Consider the following 14954-nt stretch of genomic DNA (forward strand, 5'->3'; position numbering starts at 1 on the left):
TGGTGGGTGACAGGGCATATAAAAAATGTTGAAGTTGCCTGTTTGGACATTGCCCTTGGTAAGTGGTTGTTACAGTATATGCATTTAGAATTCTGTGCTCTCTATTTTCATGGCAGTTTCTGGAAAGGATGACTCGAGCTACAGCGACAAGAATGCCATCTACCAGTTTTCCAGGCGCATATGCTGCAGAATTGCTACATGAAACACAAGAAGTAGTGAAACATACAGCTGTTTGTATCCTAAATATGAATGAATTTAACACAAAAAAGTCTATTTTTTAGATTTAGGCATTTGGAGATAATACTAATGACTTTATTTAAAGCGGGTAACACAATTAGCTTAGAACTAATCTACCTTGAGGCCCTCATACAAAGGAATTTATTTATTTTAGCTGCATCTCTGAAGCCACTGGATATATTGGGTTTGAAAGAAGGAAATAGAGTGGGCATTTCTGATCTCAAGTGGAATACTATTCCAGAGTATTGAAAACGTTTTTAAAATAATTGCTTATTTGGTTTGTGAATATTGTACTGTTTGGTAGACATGGATCACAGGTGGGGAGTATTGCCAGGTAGCCTATACTGGAATAGTGATTGTAAATATTCAGGAGCACTATTATGGGATATCCTGTACATTAATTTGGCTTTTCTCAAATGGATTCGGTCTTGAATAGGTATTATTTTATGCTAAGCAGTGAATTACTTGATTTTCTAATTAAAATAATATTGATATTTCACTGTAGTGAAAAAATAACAATATTTTTTCACCACAGGAACTACTTTTTTGTTTCAGAACATACTTACCTCCCTTTGATTTTCTGTTGGTGAACTACTTTTTCTTTATGTAGATGTCATTGTCTTATTAATAATCCCTGTCTATTATCCTTGAAACTTGTAGTTTGTTATTCTGGAAATATAAGTTAATTTTTATCAATCTGATGTGGAACTCATTTTGTACACATGGTACAGCAGAACATGTACGGTAAACAGCTGACATTACCGTAAGAAATCTGCTAAATCACTGTGTCACAAACTTTAGGTAGCCAACGTATGAGAGCATAAAATAAAAAGAATATTTGCCTGAAACGAGTGAATAACGGATACATTTTCATCTCGTGGGTAAAAAACTTGATGAAATATATCTGTTATTCTCTCGTTACAATGCAGTTATCCTCTATATATTTGTAACTTACCAGCTAAATTTATCTTGCTTTCTTTCGGGTTAAATATTACATGAATGAGTCATGGGCATGTTTTTCAATCAATTTTGACAAGTTTGGTAGTATTGAGATTGGCCGGTAGTTATCAGCATCATCCTTAGATCCAGATTTGTGAATAGGAGTTACTTTTGCAGTTTTCCATATTTTGGGGACAGATGAGGTTGAAATACTTAAATTGATTATGAATGGTGTGCTGTCTAAAATCTTTAAGTAACATGAATATAGAGCACCTGCATTATAAATCCATATATGTTTTTTCAAGCAAATACTAGCATTAAAACAAGAAAGGACAATAACTCATCTTCACCTTATGTTACCCAATCATAATACCTTAGGAGAACTACTACTACCTTCCAGATCAAGCCTTCTCAGGCTAAAACTTTTCAGCTAAAAAGCTGAAAGTTATCTGCCCACCTAGGTGGCAGTTAAATAGCATCATCTCCTCCTTGATCCTGTGATTGGTGCAAAATCCTGTGAAATCACCAGTTACTACCGGCACTTCTGCTTGTGTGAAGCAGCACACTCTCATCAAAAGAGACCTCGCAAAATCGTTAGCATCTGCATATATATCATGCTGACTCAACTGTCTATTGTTGTCAGTGTTAGCATCTGCATATATATCATGCTGACTCAACTGTCTATTGTTGTCAGTGTTAGCATCTGCATATATATCATGCTGACTCAACAATCTATTGCTGTCAGTGTTAACATCTGCATATATATCATGCTGATTCAACTGTCTATTGTTGTCAGTGTTTGCATCTGCATATATATTATGCTGACTCAACTGTCTATTGTTGTCAGTGTTAGCATCTGCATATATACCATGCTCACTCAACTGTCTATTGTTGTCAGTGTTAGCGTCTGCATATATATCATGCTGACTCAACAATCTATTGCTGTCAGTGTTAGCATCTGCATATATGTCATGCTGACTCAATCTGTTGCTGTCAGTGTTAGCATATGCATTTATATATCATGCTGACTTGCCAATCTATTGCCGTCAATATTAATATATGCATATATATATCATGCTGACTCAACTGTCTATTGTTGTCAGTGTTAACATATGCATATATATCATGCTGACTCAACAATCTATTGCTGTCAGTGTTAGCATTATATCATGCTGACTCAACTGTCTATTGTTGTCAGTGTTAACATATACATATATCATGCTGACTCAACAATCTATTGCTGTCAGTGTTAGCATATGCATATATATATCATGCTGACTCAACTGTCTATTGTTGTCAGTGTTAACATATGCATATATGTCATGCTGACTTGCCAATCTATTGCTGTCAGTGTTAACATATGCATATATATCATGCTGACTTGCCAAACTATTGCTGTCAGTGTTTGATGATGCTTCAGTGTTGTGGAATTCAATTTATAAATTTTCACATTTTTGCAAACATTGAACGGTATCTTTTGTATGTTTGAAATTGACACTTTTTGACTTGAATTTTTTTGAGCAGCACAACTAGCTGTAATTGCATTTTTATATAATTTAAACTTGTAAGTAAATACAATTATTTTTCTTGACACTGAGCTAGTTGCTTTCACATTCAATTCAGTGTTCCTGTCACCTATCAGAAAACTATTCATCACAATATAGCTTTGTACCATTATGCTGTGGACAATTTTCAAATTATTTTGTACTCAGTTTAGTGAACAGTCAAAATATTATAATATGGTCTGGTAACTAGAGTGTATTTTGTACTCAGTTTAGTGCACAGTCAAGAAATTATAACATGGTCTGGTAACTAGAGTATATTTCACACTCAGTTTAGTGCATAGTCAAGAAATTATAACATGGTCTGGTAACTAGAGTGTATTTCACACTCAATTTATTGCATAGTCAAGAAATTATAATATGGTCTGGTAACTAGAGTGTATTTTGTACTCAGTTTAGTGCACATTCAAGAAATTATCATATGGTTTGGTAACTAGAGTGTATTTTATACTTAGCTAGTGCACATTCAAGAAATTATTGTATATTCACTTGAGTGTATTTTTTTTACTTAGCATAGTGCACAATCAAGTTATTATTACATAGTGTAGTACTGTAGAGAATTTTTATTTATCCTGTCATATACACTAGGATCAGTCAACTTCATTGCTGCACATTCTATATATACTAGGATCAGTCCACTTTATTGCTACACCTTCTTTATCATATACACTAGGATCAGTACACTTTATTGCTGCGCATTTTCTGTCATTTACACTAGGATCAGTCCACTTCATTGCTGCACATTCTGTCATATACACTAGGATCAGTCCACTTTATTTTTACACATTCTTTGTCATAAACACTAGGATCAGTAAACTTCATTGCTGCGCATTGTCTGTCATATATACTAGGATCACTACACTTCATTGCTGCACATTCTGTCATATACACTAGGATCAGTCCACTTTATTTTTACACATTCTTTGTCATAAACACTAGGATCAGTAAACTTCATTGCTGCGCATTGTCTGTCATATATACTAGGATCACTACACTTCATTGCTGCGCATTCTGTCATATACACTAGGATCGGTCCACTTTATTTTTACACATTCTTTGTCATAAACACTAGGATCAGTAAACTTCATTGCTGCGCATTGTCTGTCATATATACTAGGATCACTACACTTCATTGCTGCGCATTCTATCATTTACACTAGGATCAGTCCACTTCATTGCTACACATTCTGTCATATATACTAGGATCATTCCATTTTATTGCTACACATACTTTGTCATATACACTAGGCTCAGTCTACTTATACTAGGATCAGTCCACTTGTTTGCTGCACATTCTCTGTCATATACACTAGGATCAGTCCTCTTTATTGCTGTGCATTCTGTCATATATACAAGGATCAGTCCACTTTATTGGTGCACATTCTCTGTCATATACACTAGGATCAGTTCACTTTATTGCTGCACATTCTCTGTCATATACACTAGGATCAGTATACTTCATTGCTGTGCATTCTGTAATATATACAAGGATCAGTCCACTTTATTGCTGCACATTCTCTGTCATATACACTAGGATCAGTCCACTTTATTGTTGCACATTCTCTTTCATATACACTATGATCAGTCCACTTTATTGCTGCACATTCTGTCATATATACTAGGATCAGTCCACTTCATTACTGCACATTCTCTGTCATATACTCTGGGATCAGTCCACTTTATTGCTGCACATTCTCTGTCATATACACTATGATCAGTCCACTTCATTGCTGCACATTTTTATATATAACTAGAATCAGTCCACCTGATTGCTGCACATTCTATATATACTAGGATCAGTCCACTTCATTGCTGCACATTCTGTCATATATACTAGGATCAGTCTACTTCATTGCTGCACATTCTGTCATATATACTAGGATCAGTCCACTTCATTGCTGCACATCCTGTCATATATACTAGGATCAGTCCACTTCATTGCTGCACATTCTGTCATATATGCTAGGATCAGTCGCCTTTTTGCTGCACATTCTGTCATATATACTAGGATCAGTCTACTTTATTGCTATACATTCAGTCATATATACTAGGATCAGTCCACTTCATTGCTGCACATTCAGTATATACTATGATCAGTCCACTTCATTGCTGCACATTCTCTGTCATATACACTAGGATCAGTCCACTTCATTGCTGCACATTCTCTGTCATATACACTAGGATCAGTCCACTTCATTGCTGCACATTTTCTGTCCTATATACTTGGCTCAGTCCACTTTATTGTTGCACACGCTCATTCATATAAACTAGGATGAGTTTACTTCATTGCATCACATTCTCTTTCCATCCTTTCATTATTCATACAAGATCTTTCATTCATCTTTAATGATGACCAACTATAATCCACACCGACCTAGATCTGCTGTTGCATAATATCTGGGTCTGTGCAGTTTCTCAGGAATAATGAGCAGAAAAAACACCATAGACTTTGCTCTGCAGAAGCATTATACTTTGGCAGATCTGGATTTTTGTTGTTTGTACTTTGACTTGATTTTCATGTGAGTTCATGTGGCAATAAATGCTAATTTGTTGCATTCTTGTTTGTTATAATTTTATTTTTTCTATCCATGATTAGGAACTAGTGCAAGACGAAGCACAGGAAGAAAGAAAAGCATATTCACCAGTCCAACCTGAATTATTTAAGCCTGTAAGTAATGGATGTTCCTGTGTTTGATGTTGCAGATTATTTTTTATATTATCAACATTTCACAATGTCTCTCACTCTAACAACATTTTTGTGTAGTTTCAATTTCATGTTATTGGCTATTCGAACTCAGTTTTTACTATTTTATTAGTATATTACTTTGCTCGGAAATTTTTGTCATATATTTGTGAAATTGGATCATAAATGTAGTATAAATTGGCCTTCTCCCAGTGCATATGTGTATATTCTGTTTTCTTTTAAGAATATTGCTATTTTCTTACTGTAAAGTTTATATGGATTATTAGTACATGTTTCTGCGTGTTGCCATCAACAATATTGAATAACAAAATGATGGATCTTAATACACTTTAGACTCATCTGCTTAAACTTTTAACCTTGCCATCATTTTATAGTCACAAATTAATTTTTCTATCATGAAACAATCATTTCAAAAAAATTTCACAGAAAGTAAAACAGTAAACCTGCTTTTCTTGCCATTGACTCCAAGTAACAGGACGATGCTTCAAATATAATAAGTTGGAATGCTTATTCCTGTACAGTATGAAAAGCCCTACAGCTACATGACATGATCTGATGCAGTATGTGAACAACATGTACCCTTACCTGTCATCTCATAAATCATTGTTCTACTTACAGCTTCAAATGAACAAGATAGATCCTGTTCATTTGGTGCATTATGCGATATGGAAATGAGGTCTGTGTAGTTTGCATATTTCACAGTTACGTGTTATAATAAATATGGTATGCCTGGAATATTTGTTGGCAGACTACTGATTTCGACGGTAAAAGTTGACTCTGAGAAGGAGAACACATTGTTCCCAATCAATAATTGGCAAGTTTCATCTGGTAATGTTAGCTTTGGTAAAGATAATAGTTTAGACATAGAAGGTCATTTGCATAATTATTATTATATGGAGGAGCTAGCTCGGTTGGTAGAGCATCAATCTTGTAAATCCAAGGGTCAAGGGTTCATTGCCTGTCCAGGCCAGCTCCACCTGACTTGACTCCCATTTCTTGGGCATCAGACTCATAAACTCAAGTGGCCCTGACTGGGGTTCAGTGTCTGCCTAGGCCAGCTGTTGTTGACTACCTCAGCGTGTCATTGGCAAAGGCATTCGGCTCCCATTTACTGGACATCAGACTTATAAGTCCAAGGGTCAGGGGTTCAGTGCCTGCTCAGAGCAGCCAGGGTTGACTGTTTCCATGAAAAAGGCTCTCAGCTCCCATTGATAAAATCAATGATGTGTTAAAAATGCTGTTAAAAGCAACAAATAAAGCATCTTGGCTTGTGACGGTGTTGTATTAATATAGAATCTTACATGAAAAAATCATTGTTGTTTTGTCATGTAATACATATTGTTTTTATGCAGTTTAAATTCAGTTTACAAACACTTATTAATAACTTAACTATTTCACTTGCCAAGGAGTTTGGATACCTTGGATAGGATGTCTTTCCTTTGAATGAGTTCATGATATCATTTGTAAAATCATAAGCCATCATATTATGATTAAATATAAAAGAATATATTATTTTATTTATCTACATACGTGGCAATTTAGTCATGCCATAAAAATGGAAAACATGGACATATAGAATGAGTCACTATAAAAAATCAATCTGTTAGGCTGGTATCTAGTGTGGTATCTAGACTGGTATCCAGAATGGCAGACCTCGTAAAAAAAATCTTTCTGTGCAGAAAGCACTAGAGATATATTTTTTTAATTAAAAACCATTATGAGCTAAAAATAATCAAGTATTATAATCTCATAGTTGTCAACCCCTTGAGATGAAAACCTGTATGCAAGACCAATAAAAACCTTACAAAGACCGAAAAAAAACTTACACGAAAAAATGTATTCATATATTATATAAGATTGAAAGTTTCAAAACAGCAAAGTATTTTTTTTACATATTTATATAATTATTTACATTTCTGAAACTTTATTTCATTCTTTTTACTTATAACACTATCAACTTCTTGCTTTGGTTAAGCAAAGAAGCTTTTGGTGTATGCTTCCTTCATTATTTCAAAATTTCTTTCATACAGTTTTGTCCTCAAGTGTTTCTCCAGATCATATATGCTTGACACCACCACTTTAATGTCTTTACTGCATATTTTACAAAAAGCATGTGAAGATCCTAACTTGGATACATCTACAATGTCAGGGAAGACTTTAATCCAATCAGCCTGAAACTTGCTACGACCTTGATCAGTGTCTTCAAGCTTGCATTTCTTTAAGTTAGGCTCAGCCATTTGATGGAATATTTCAACTAGATGAGAGAAATAATAAAAAATAATATAAAAATTTATATGTGACATGTGATATAGGAAGATCTTTTGATTACAGATGTGTTACAAATTTATATTTTTCCCCATAAACCCCAAGATATTACGCCAGGAACTCTTCAAAAATTGAAATCTAGAAATAAAACAATTGACACAGTAGCAGTCCAGAAATTTATACCTTGTAAGCTATTGATAGTTTCTATTAAAATTGCATATCTGGTGTTTGAAAAGTTATAAATTTGCAGATTTTGGTCACAAACTTGATATAAATTGGCAACATTATATATTTTTGAGCCATGAGAATGATGTGACTCAGTATCTGTACTACATCCATCATTATGGCATTGCATCTTCCTGTTTGCATTATATATCTGACAAACTTAACTCAAAACTATAACAGCGCAATAAAATGCCTGTGCTAAAATCAGTAGAGTATTTATTTTTAATTAGTATATTGTTAAAATTTTAATAAATCTACTTTATCTCCACACAGAAAATTTGGACGAATTATGGTTACACCAACATGACTGCCACACTATGTAAAGTATGAAAATTAATGCAAACTTTAAGCATTCGATAGTAATAAGTATAAATAATAAAATAATAATGCATAAAATAAGAAAACATACTTACTACACGGGTAGTTAGTCAGTATTAGAAATCCTAGTGAGCGTCAAATTTCAGAGCAATAAACAACAAGATCTTCACGCTCAGGAGTTGAACCATGGATGAAACTCGTTTTATTATCAAAGGAAAAGTGCGGTTTTGAGTATGATTGGATTTTTTGTTTTGGGTTACACTAATCTCACTGAATTCTAATTCTAAAAAAATTATGCCTAGTCATGGATGCACGCAAAATGAAAAAAAAATTTTTAATTAAAAATTTTTTACGAAAAAATTTACAAAATGGTTGTACGGCCATACACTGAGAAAGGAACAAACCATGCAAATTATGGGTAAACCGTACAAGTTGACACCTATGTAATCTGTATGAATTAATCGACAATTAGCTGATTATACTTAAGTTAGGACTTGCAGTCTACCTGTCCATAGTCTGTCTGCTGTCTACGTCTTTGCAATCTTGACTGCGCCTCCTGTCATAATCAAATACTGTAACACTTAATTATGAATTTCTGACACTTAATAACTTAATTTGTGCATTTTCTTTAACTTTGGAAGGACTTGGTTTCAGAATATTGTGTATAGTACCTGAAAAATGTGATTTCTTTGTCCTTTTTTTGATCAAGCTAACATATGCAAATATCATGTTTGTGAGGGCTTATCAAAAGTGCTAAATTCACAATTTTAGACACTCTCCGTGGTAAGTGGATGCTACAGTACATGCATTTAGAATTGTATGCTTTCTATTTTTATAGCTAGTTGAAATGAGCATGTCAGAAAGTAGATCAGCTTATGAGACTTTAGAAATAGCACCACCACATCCTGTAAGTATATATAATATGAATGAATTTTTTTTAAAAATGATGTGAGGTCAAAGGTTATATGGGAGAGTCCATTTTGTTGATTTAGGTATGTGCAGATCTTATGTTCATGTGAAAATAGGTCTTGGGTTCAGTGAGAGTCCAGGCCAGTTCTGGCTGACCTAGCTCTGATTTCCTGGGCATCAGACTCATAAATCCAAAGGTCATTTGTTTCAGTTCCTGCCCAGGTCAGCTCATTGGCTCCTATTTTCTGGTCATCACACTTATAAATCTAGGTGTCCCTGACTGGGGTTCTGTGCCTGTCCAAGGCTGTCCATGGCAGCCAGGGTTGATTTCCTCAGTGTTTCCTTGGGAAAGGCACTCTGTTACCATTTCCTGGGCATGATGTAGCAAACAATGTGTTAAAAATGCTGTATGACATATTGGTTCGTGAATGTGTTGTATTAGTATAGAACCTTACATTACAAAAAATTAGTATTGTTTTATGATATTATCCCTAATAATTTTTTATTTACTCATTTTAAATTATTTAAAATTTGTGAAATAATTTAAATATTCAGATTACCCCCAACCCCATTTCCTTGTTTTCTATTTATAGTAACTGTACTTCAAACAGTTCCAGGAAAACAGACAGGTTTATTGAATGTGAAACCACCCATCACAGATTCATTATATTTTATTACATACATAGCATACCTGTATAAATAACAAAAACAGTGCCAGATATTAAGAGAAATGGGCTTAATAGATGTGACTCATGGATGTTATATGACTTAAAAATGTTAGAGGAGAGTTATTTTGTTAAACTTAAAACTATGTTGCATCAATTATTAATTAATTAATTAATTTTTTATTAATAAAAAAATTTGAATGAAGAATCAGACAGTGATGTAATACAGCATTGTGGATGATCATTCAGTGAAAGTAAGATATGTAGATCAGTCAAACTGAGTGCTATGAAAAAATAATTTATCAGTTTGTTTTGTGACTAATCTTGGATTAACTCCTAAACCAAATGGATTTGTGTCAAGAATTTTAAGTGCAGATCCAGGTAAGATGCAAGAATAAATATACATTTTTCATACATTTTTTGTAATCATGGCATGTGTATAAAGATTGCTCTTTTTATGTGCAGATTACACTTTTGTGCCACTTATATTAGTAATAATTATGTTTATAACTGTCTTGGATATGGCATGTATGAACCTAAAACAAAGCGATTCATATTTAATATAATTTCCCTTGATCAGGTACCCTGTAACCATTTGTTTGAGTCAACAGGTATCTGGTAGATATTTCCTTAATTTTTTAACAACTTTACTTTCTTTTGATTGGAAAGGCTGAATGTATAACTCTGAGGATTGTAAAGGTTTCCTCATCCTGATAACTCCACTCAAATAGGAAGTATTGAACCAACCACAATACACAGATACCCTCCCAACCTCCCCACAGTCACATCAATATAGAGAGCATGCCATCCACTTCAGTAGTAACTGATTCTTTCATGGGATTTAGCACCAATCCCACCATCAAGGGGAGATTACTCTAAATACCAAGTAGGTGGGCAGATAACTTTTAGAATTTAGCTGAATGTTTTAGCATGGATGGGCTGGATTTGCAAGGTAGTAGTAGTTTTTCATAGGTATTATGATTGGGCAAATACTTTTGAAGAAATATATTTTACTAAAAAAAATTGGTTTCATCGCAATTGCAGTAGCAGCAGCCTGATCAAAAGCTTTTCAACATCAAAATTAAAAGCATCACCAAGTGTTTGTCTCCTGGTGTGGATTGTTCTCAATACCTTGATGATTTCTTAGTATGTTATTGATCATACCATTGAATTACAACTATAACAAAATATAAACAAGATTCAAAATTGGGCCAATACTAGCAGTTTTAAATTCTCAAAGTCAAAAACAGTATGCATGCATTTCTGTCAGTTATGAAGATACCATGACAAACCCAAACTCCACTGAACAGAACGCCTATATCAGTTGTTGAGGAAATGGAGTTTCTCTGTATTATTTTCGACAAAAGATAGTGAACTACATTACACATAAAGAATTTGAAAGCTAAATGCTTGAAAACTCTAGAATAAAATAATAGCTCACACTGACTGGGGTGCTGATAGAAAAAGTCATCCTGAAGTTATATAGAACTTTTATTCGCTCCAAACTGGACTATGGTTGCATTGTTTATGGTTCAGCCAAAAAGTCATATGTGAAGATGCTTGACCCAATCCATCATCAAGGAATAAGACTCACTCTGGGACCATTAAAGATTATCCATGTGTGAAAGCCTTCTCACTGAAGCGAACGAGCCACCTTTATCACATCGTAGAGAAATGCATTCCATACAGCATGCTGTCAAATTAAGATCAAACCCTCTGAATCCAGCATTTTTGGCTGTATTTCAACCCAAATACAAAACATTGTGCCAAAAATAAACCAAATGCTATACCTTCCTTTAGCAATAGAATAACATCTAACCTCGAAAATAAAAAAATTGATATTTCTAAAATCCAAATGATGTCCATCTCTGAAACACCCCCCTGGCTAATTGAGCAACCAGAAGTACTTTTTACACTGCACATTGGAAAAAAATTGGTGACAAACCCTTTCATCTTCTACAGTACTTATCAAGAGCCCCTTGCCAAATTTAAAAACTACACAAGAGTTTATACTGATGGATCAAAGGATAAGGAAAATTCTGCTGCAGCAATCACTAGCGGAAAACACACAAGAAAAGTTTATTTTCAAAGTTCAAGTTCAAATAGTACATAGATTTTTTTCTGCTGAAATCAGAGCATTGGACCTTGCTTGGCAATATATTGAAAGCAAATGTGTTTTTAACTGCATCATTTTCTCTGACTCACTATAAGTACTTTATGTATATGTATTTTTCTCATACACAAAAAATAGTTTTTCATCTTAAAACTACGAAAAATATAATGTAAAACGTTTATTGTAGGATCATGTAGGGCTTCTCCAGTGTTGCAAACTGTGATTTTATTTTCCTTATTGGCAGCAAAATAAATCATTGTTGGCTGTTTAAACTTATATATACAGCCATTGGTTTGGAGTGGTGTAATTCAGAGGCCCCATCAAATGAAGCCACAAAGTTAAATATAAAATGCACTGAAATTTATATATTGTTAGTGGGTTCGAGTCTCGGGTTGGCCAATGTGGATATGTGAGAAGGCTTGCTGGTAGCTTCTAGTGGGTGGGTGGTTCTTTCCGGGGTTTTCCCTGGTTCTTACTCCACCATTAATACTGGCCGCCATGTACAACCTGTCTTGTGTTGAAAAATGGTGTTAAACTCTATCATAAGGCAGGAGGAACTCTAACTACACATGACCAAATGATGGCCAATTGCTTTGTTAAAAATTAAATAGTTTGTTGAAATTTCAAAGAAAACTTTGCCTTTGAAGCACCGATTGTTATGAAAATGTGCTCAGCAGATGAAGAAAACCAATCAGTCTCAATGATGCAATTATTTGATGTTGCTGCCACAAGAAGAAATGGGCACTTGATTGTTTCTCCAAAGCTGGCCGTTAGCGGTGACTTCAATAATGCATGCATCTTTCATGAAAGAAGGCCGACTACAGTCTTCAATAAAAACAAAGAACATTTCTTCAAAGGAAGTCAGTATCAAACTTAAATAAAAGCAATGGAACCTGATGGAATTTTTATCATTTTCCAACATAAACATGATTACTGTGCCGTGAAAGTTTCCTTTTTGCAGGGAAAACATTTGTGCTTATGAACGCTACCAATGGCGGCTTAAAATACAAACTTTTACAGACTTGGGACGTATTGAAAAGTAAATGTGCTTCATCATTCGTTACATGATTGTGCTATATTTATCCACTGAATTCAGACTATATGACCCGTGACAAAATTATTGAATATTTTAAATTTATTTGTGTGCATTTTTTTGATGGAATTACTTGTATTTTGGATTCAATGTATGTGATGAGATTCGCGGGTGAGTACACCGTGTTGATACTCTATTCATGGTATACATAAGACATTTATATATAAACATTATACACGTATATGTACCAATCCGTGGTTCTCTAAATAAAGTAAAATATTATATATTCCTTTTCTGTTTTCACTACAGGTGTATTTCCCCTTTAATATGCATCGATTTAAGATGGTAACTGTGCCAATGAAGCACGTATTTTACTGCCCGCATTTATTACCTACCCCTGCCCCCACACATTTTTTTGGGGGACATGCATCATTTTCTTCAGCTTACAGACCTGGTTGCTTATAACATGGTTCGTTCTATAACACGGTCAGGTTCATTGGCTCCCAATTACCGTATTATAGTGGGGTCACACTGTACTTTCTAAATACCTAAACAATTTTATTCATACTCTGGATAAATCATTGTCAGGCTAAAACAAATAATCCTGTGACATGCTTGCATAACCTTGACATCAGTGTTGTACATTTTACAGAATGGTGTGATTTGTGGCTCAGACTTTATTGTTATTGCATATTGCAAACCTTCCCTCCTTCCCACAGTATTCATGCAGTTGCCCTTGGATTATAAAATCAATCACATATATGATGTCTCTTTCTGATAGGAATTTGCTTCAAGAGCAATGGTACCATAAATGTTTCATGAATTTTAACCCAACAATTTAGGAAATGTTATTGGCAAGAACAATGGGCAGAAAGAGGATTTCACAATACCTCAGTATCCAGTGCTGAAGCATGGGAAGAACAAAAATGAGCTTATCATACCAAACAATTTAAATCAAAACTCTTTTGACCCAGAACAAACTTTTAGTGATCTTGGAAAGGACTATTATGTTGCTGTATGTAGTGTTTGCCATAATTGATGTAATAGGGTAATTAGTTCATAAACTCCTAAATCTAAAGGCTGTATACAATGTCATCATGTCATTGAAATGGAAAATGTGTACATATAGTATAAAGTCTGTTTAGCTCATGTCTGCATGTATGTAGGCTGATGTACCATCACAAGAATGGTCTTTCTTTGCAAGAAGCATCAGGACCTTATTCTTTTCTTATTTTAAAAAAATTCAGTTTCAACTAAGGATCCAAAATTTCTAATATTCTGTAACTTGTTGGTATTTAGAATTAGGACTCGATTTCAGAATACTGTTTATGGTACCTGAAAAATGTGATTTCTTTGTCCTTATTTGATCAAGCTAACACAGGCAAATATCATGGTTGTGAAGGTTTATGAAAAGTTTTGCAGTCACCAATTTAGGCGTTACCCATGGTAAGTGGTAATTACAGTGCATATATTTAGAATTCTATGCTTTCTGTAGACTGTGAGAGCTTTCGGGAGAAGTATAAGATCAGCAGATGAAACTTTAGAACTAGGAGGACCACCAGCTCCTGTACATATATATAATAAGAATGGGTTTAAAACAAAGTGATAAAAATGATGGTGAGGTCAAAGGTCATGTGGAAGAGTCTGTTTTGTTGATATAGGTATGTGTAGATCTTACATTCAATGACATGTTGAAATAGAGCACCTGCAATGACTCCCAATCTCAAGTAATTACATGTTTTGTCAAGCCTACAATACAGGACAGTCCTGTTTCTGCTGGGGCAGCAACAACATTGTCATCAAGGACGTTTTGAAGGTTTAGGTTCAAGTTTTCCATTAGGATATGTTTGTTAAACATCTTGAGAAATTTGTTCTTCCTCCACCATTTATAATGGCCACCATGTATAGATTGTCTTGTGCTGAAAAATGGTGCTAAATCCTATAATCCTTCTGAAGATTAGTAATATTTTTTCAGATTTTTGTC

General features: G+C 34.3%; 1 protein-coding gene across 1 annotated transcript in view; it reads left to right on the forward strand.

Moving 5' to 3' along the window:
- LOC149779186 (uncharacterized) overlaps positions 1-14954 on the forward strand; it is a 240726-nt gene that overhangs the window by 197398 nt on the left and 28374 nt on the right. Inside the window, exons 41-43 of the mRNA XM_089938405.1 lie at positions 117-230; positions 5335-5406; positions 9089-9157. Coding sequence (XP_089794531.1) covers positions 117-230; positions 5335-5406; positions 9089-9157 — 255 coding nt within the window. The remainder of the gene's footprint in view (positions 1-116; positions 231-5334; positions 5407-9088; positions 9158-14954) is intronic.

This window comes from Sinohyriopsis cumingii, chromosome 17 (genome assembly GCF_028554795.1).
Source record: "Sinohyriopsis cumingii isolate HCF-2022 chromosome 17, ASM2855479v2, whole genome shotgun sequence".
In the NCBI taxonomy this organism is placed as follows: Eukaryota; Metazoa; Mollusca; class Bivalvia; order Unionida; family Unionidae; genus Sinohyriopsis; species Sinohyriopsis cumingii.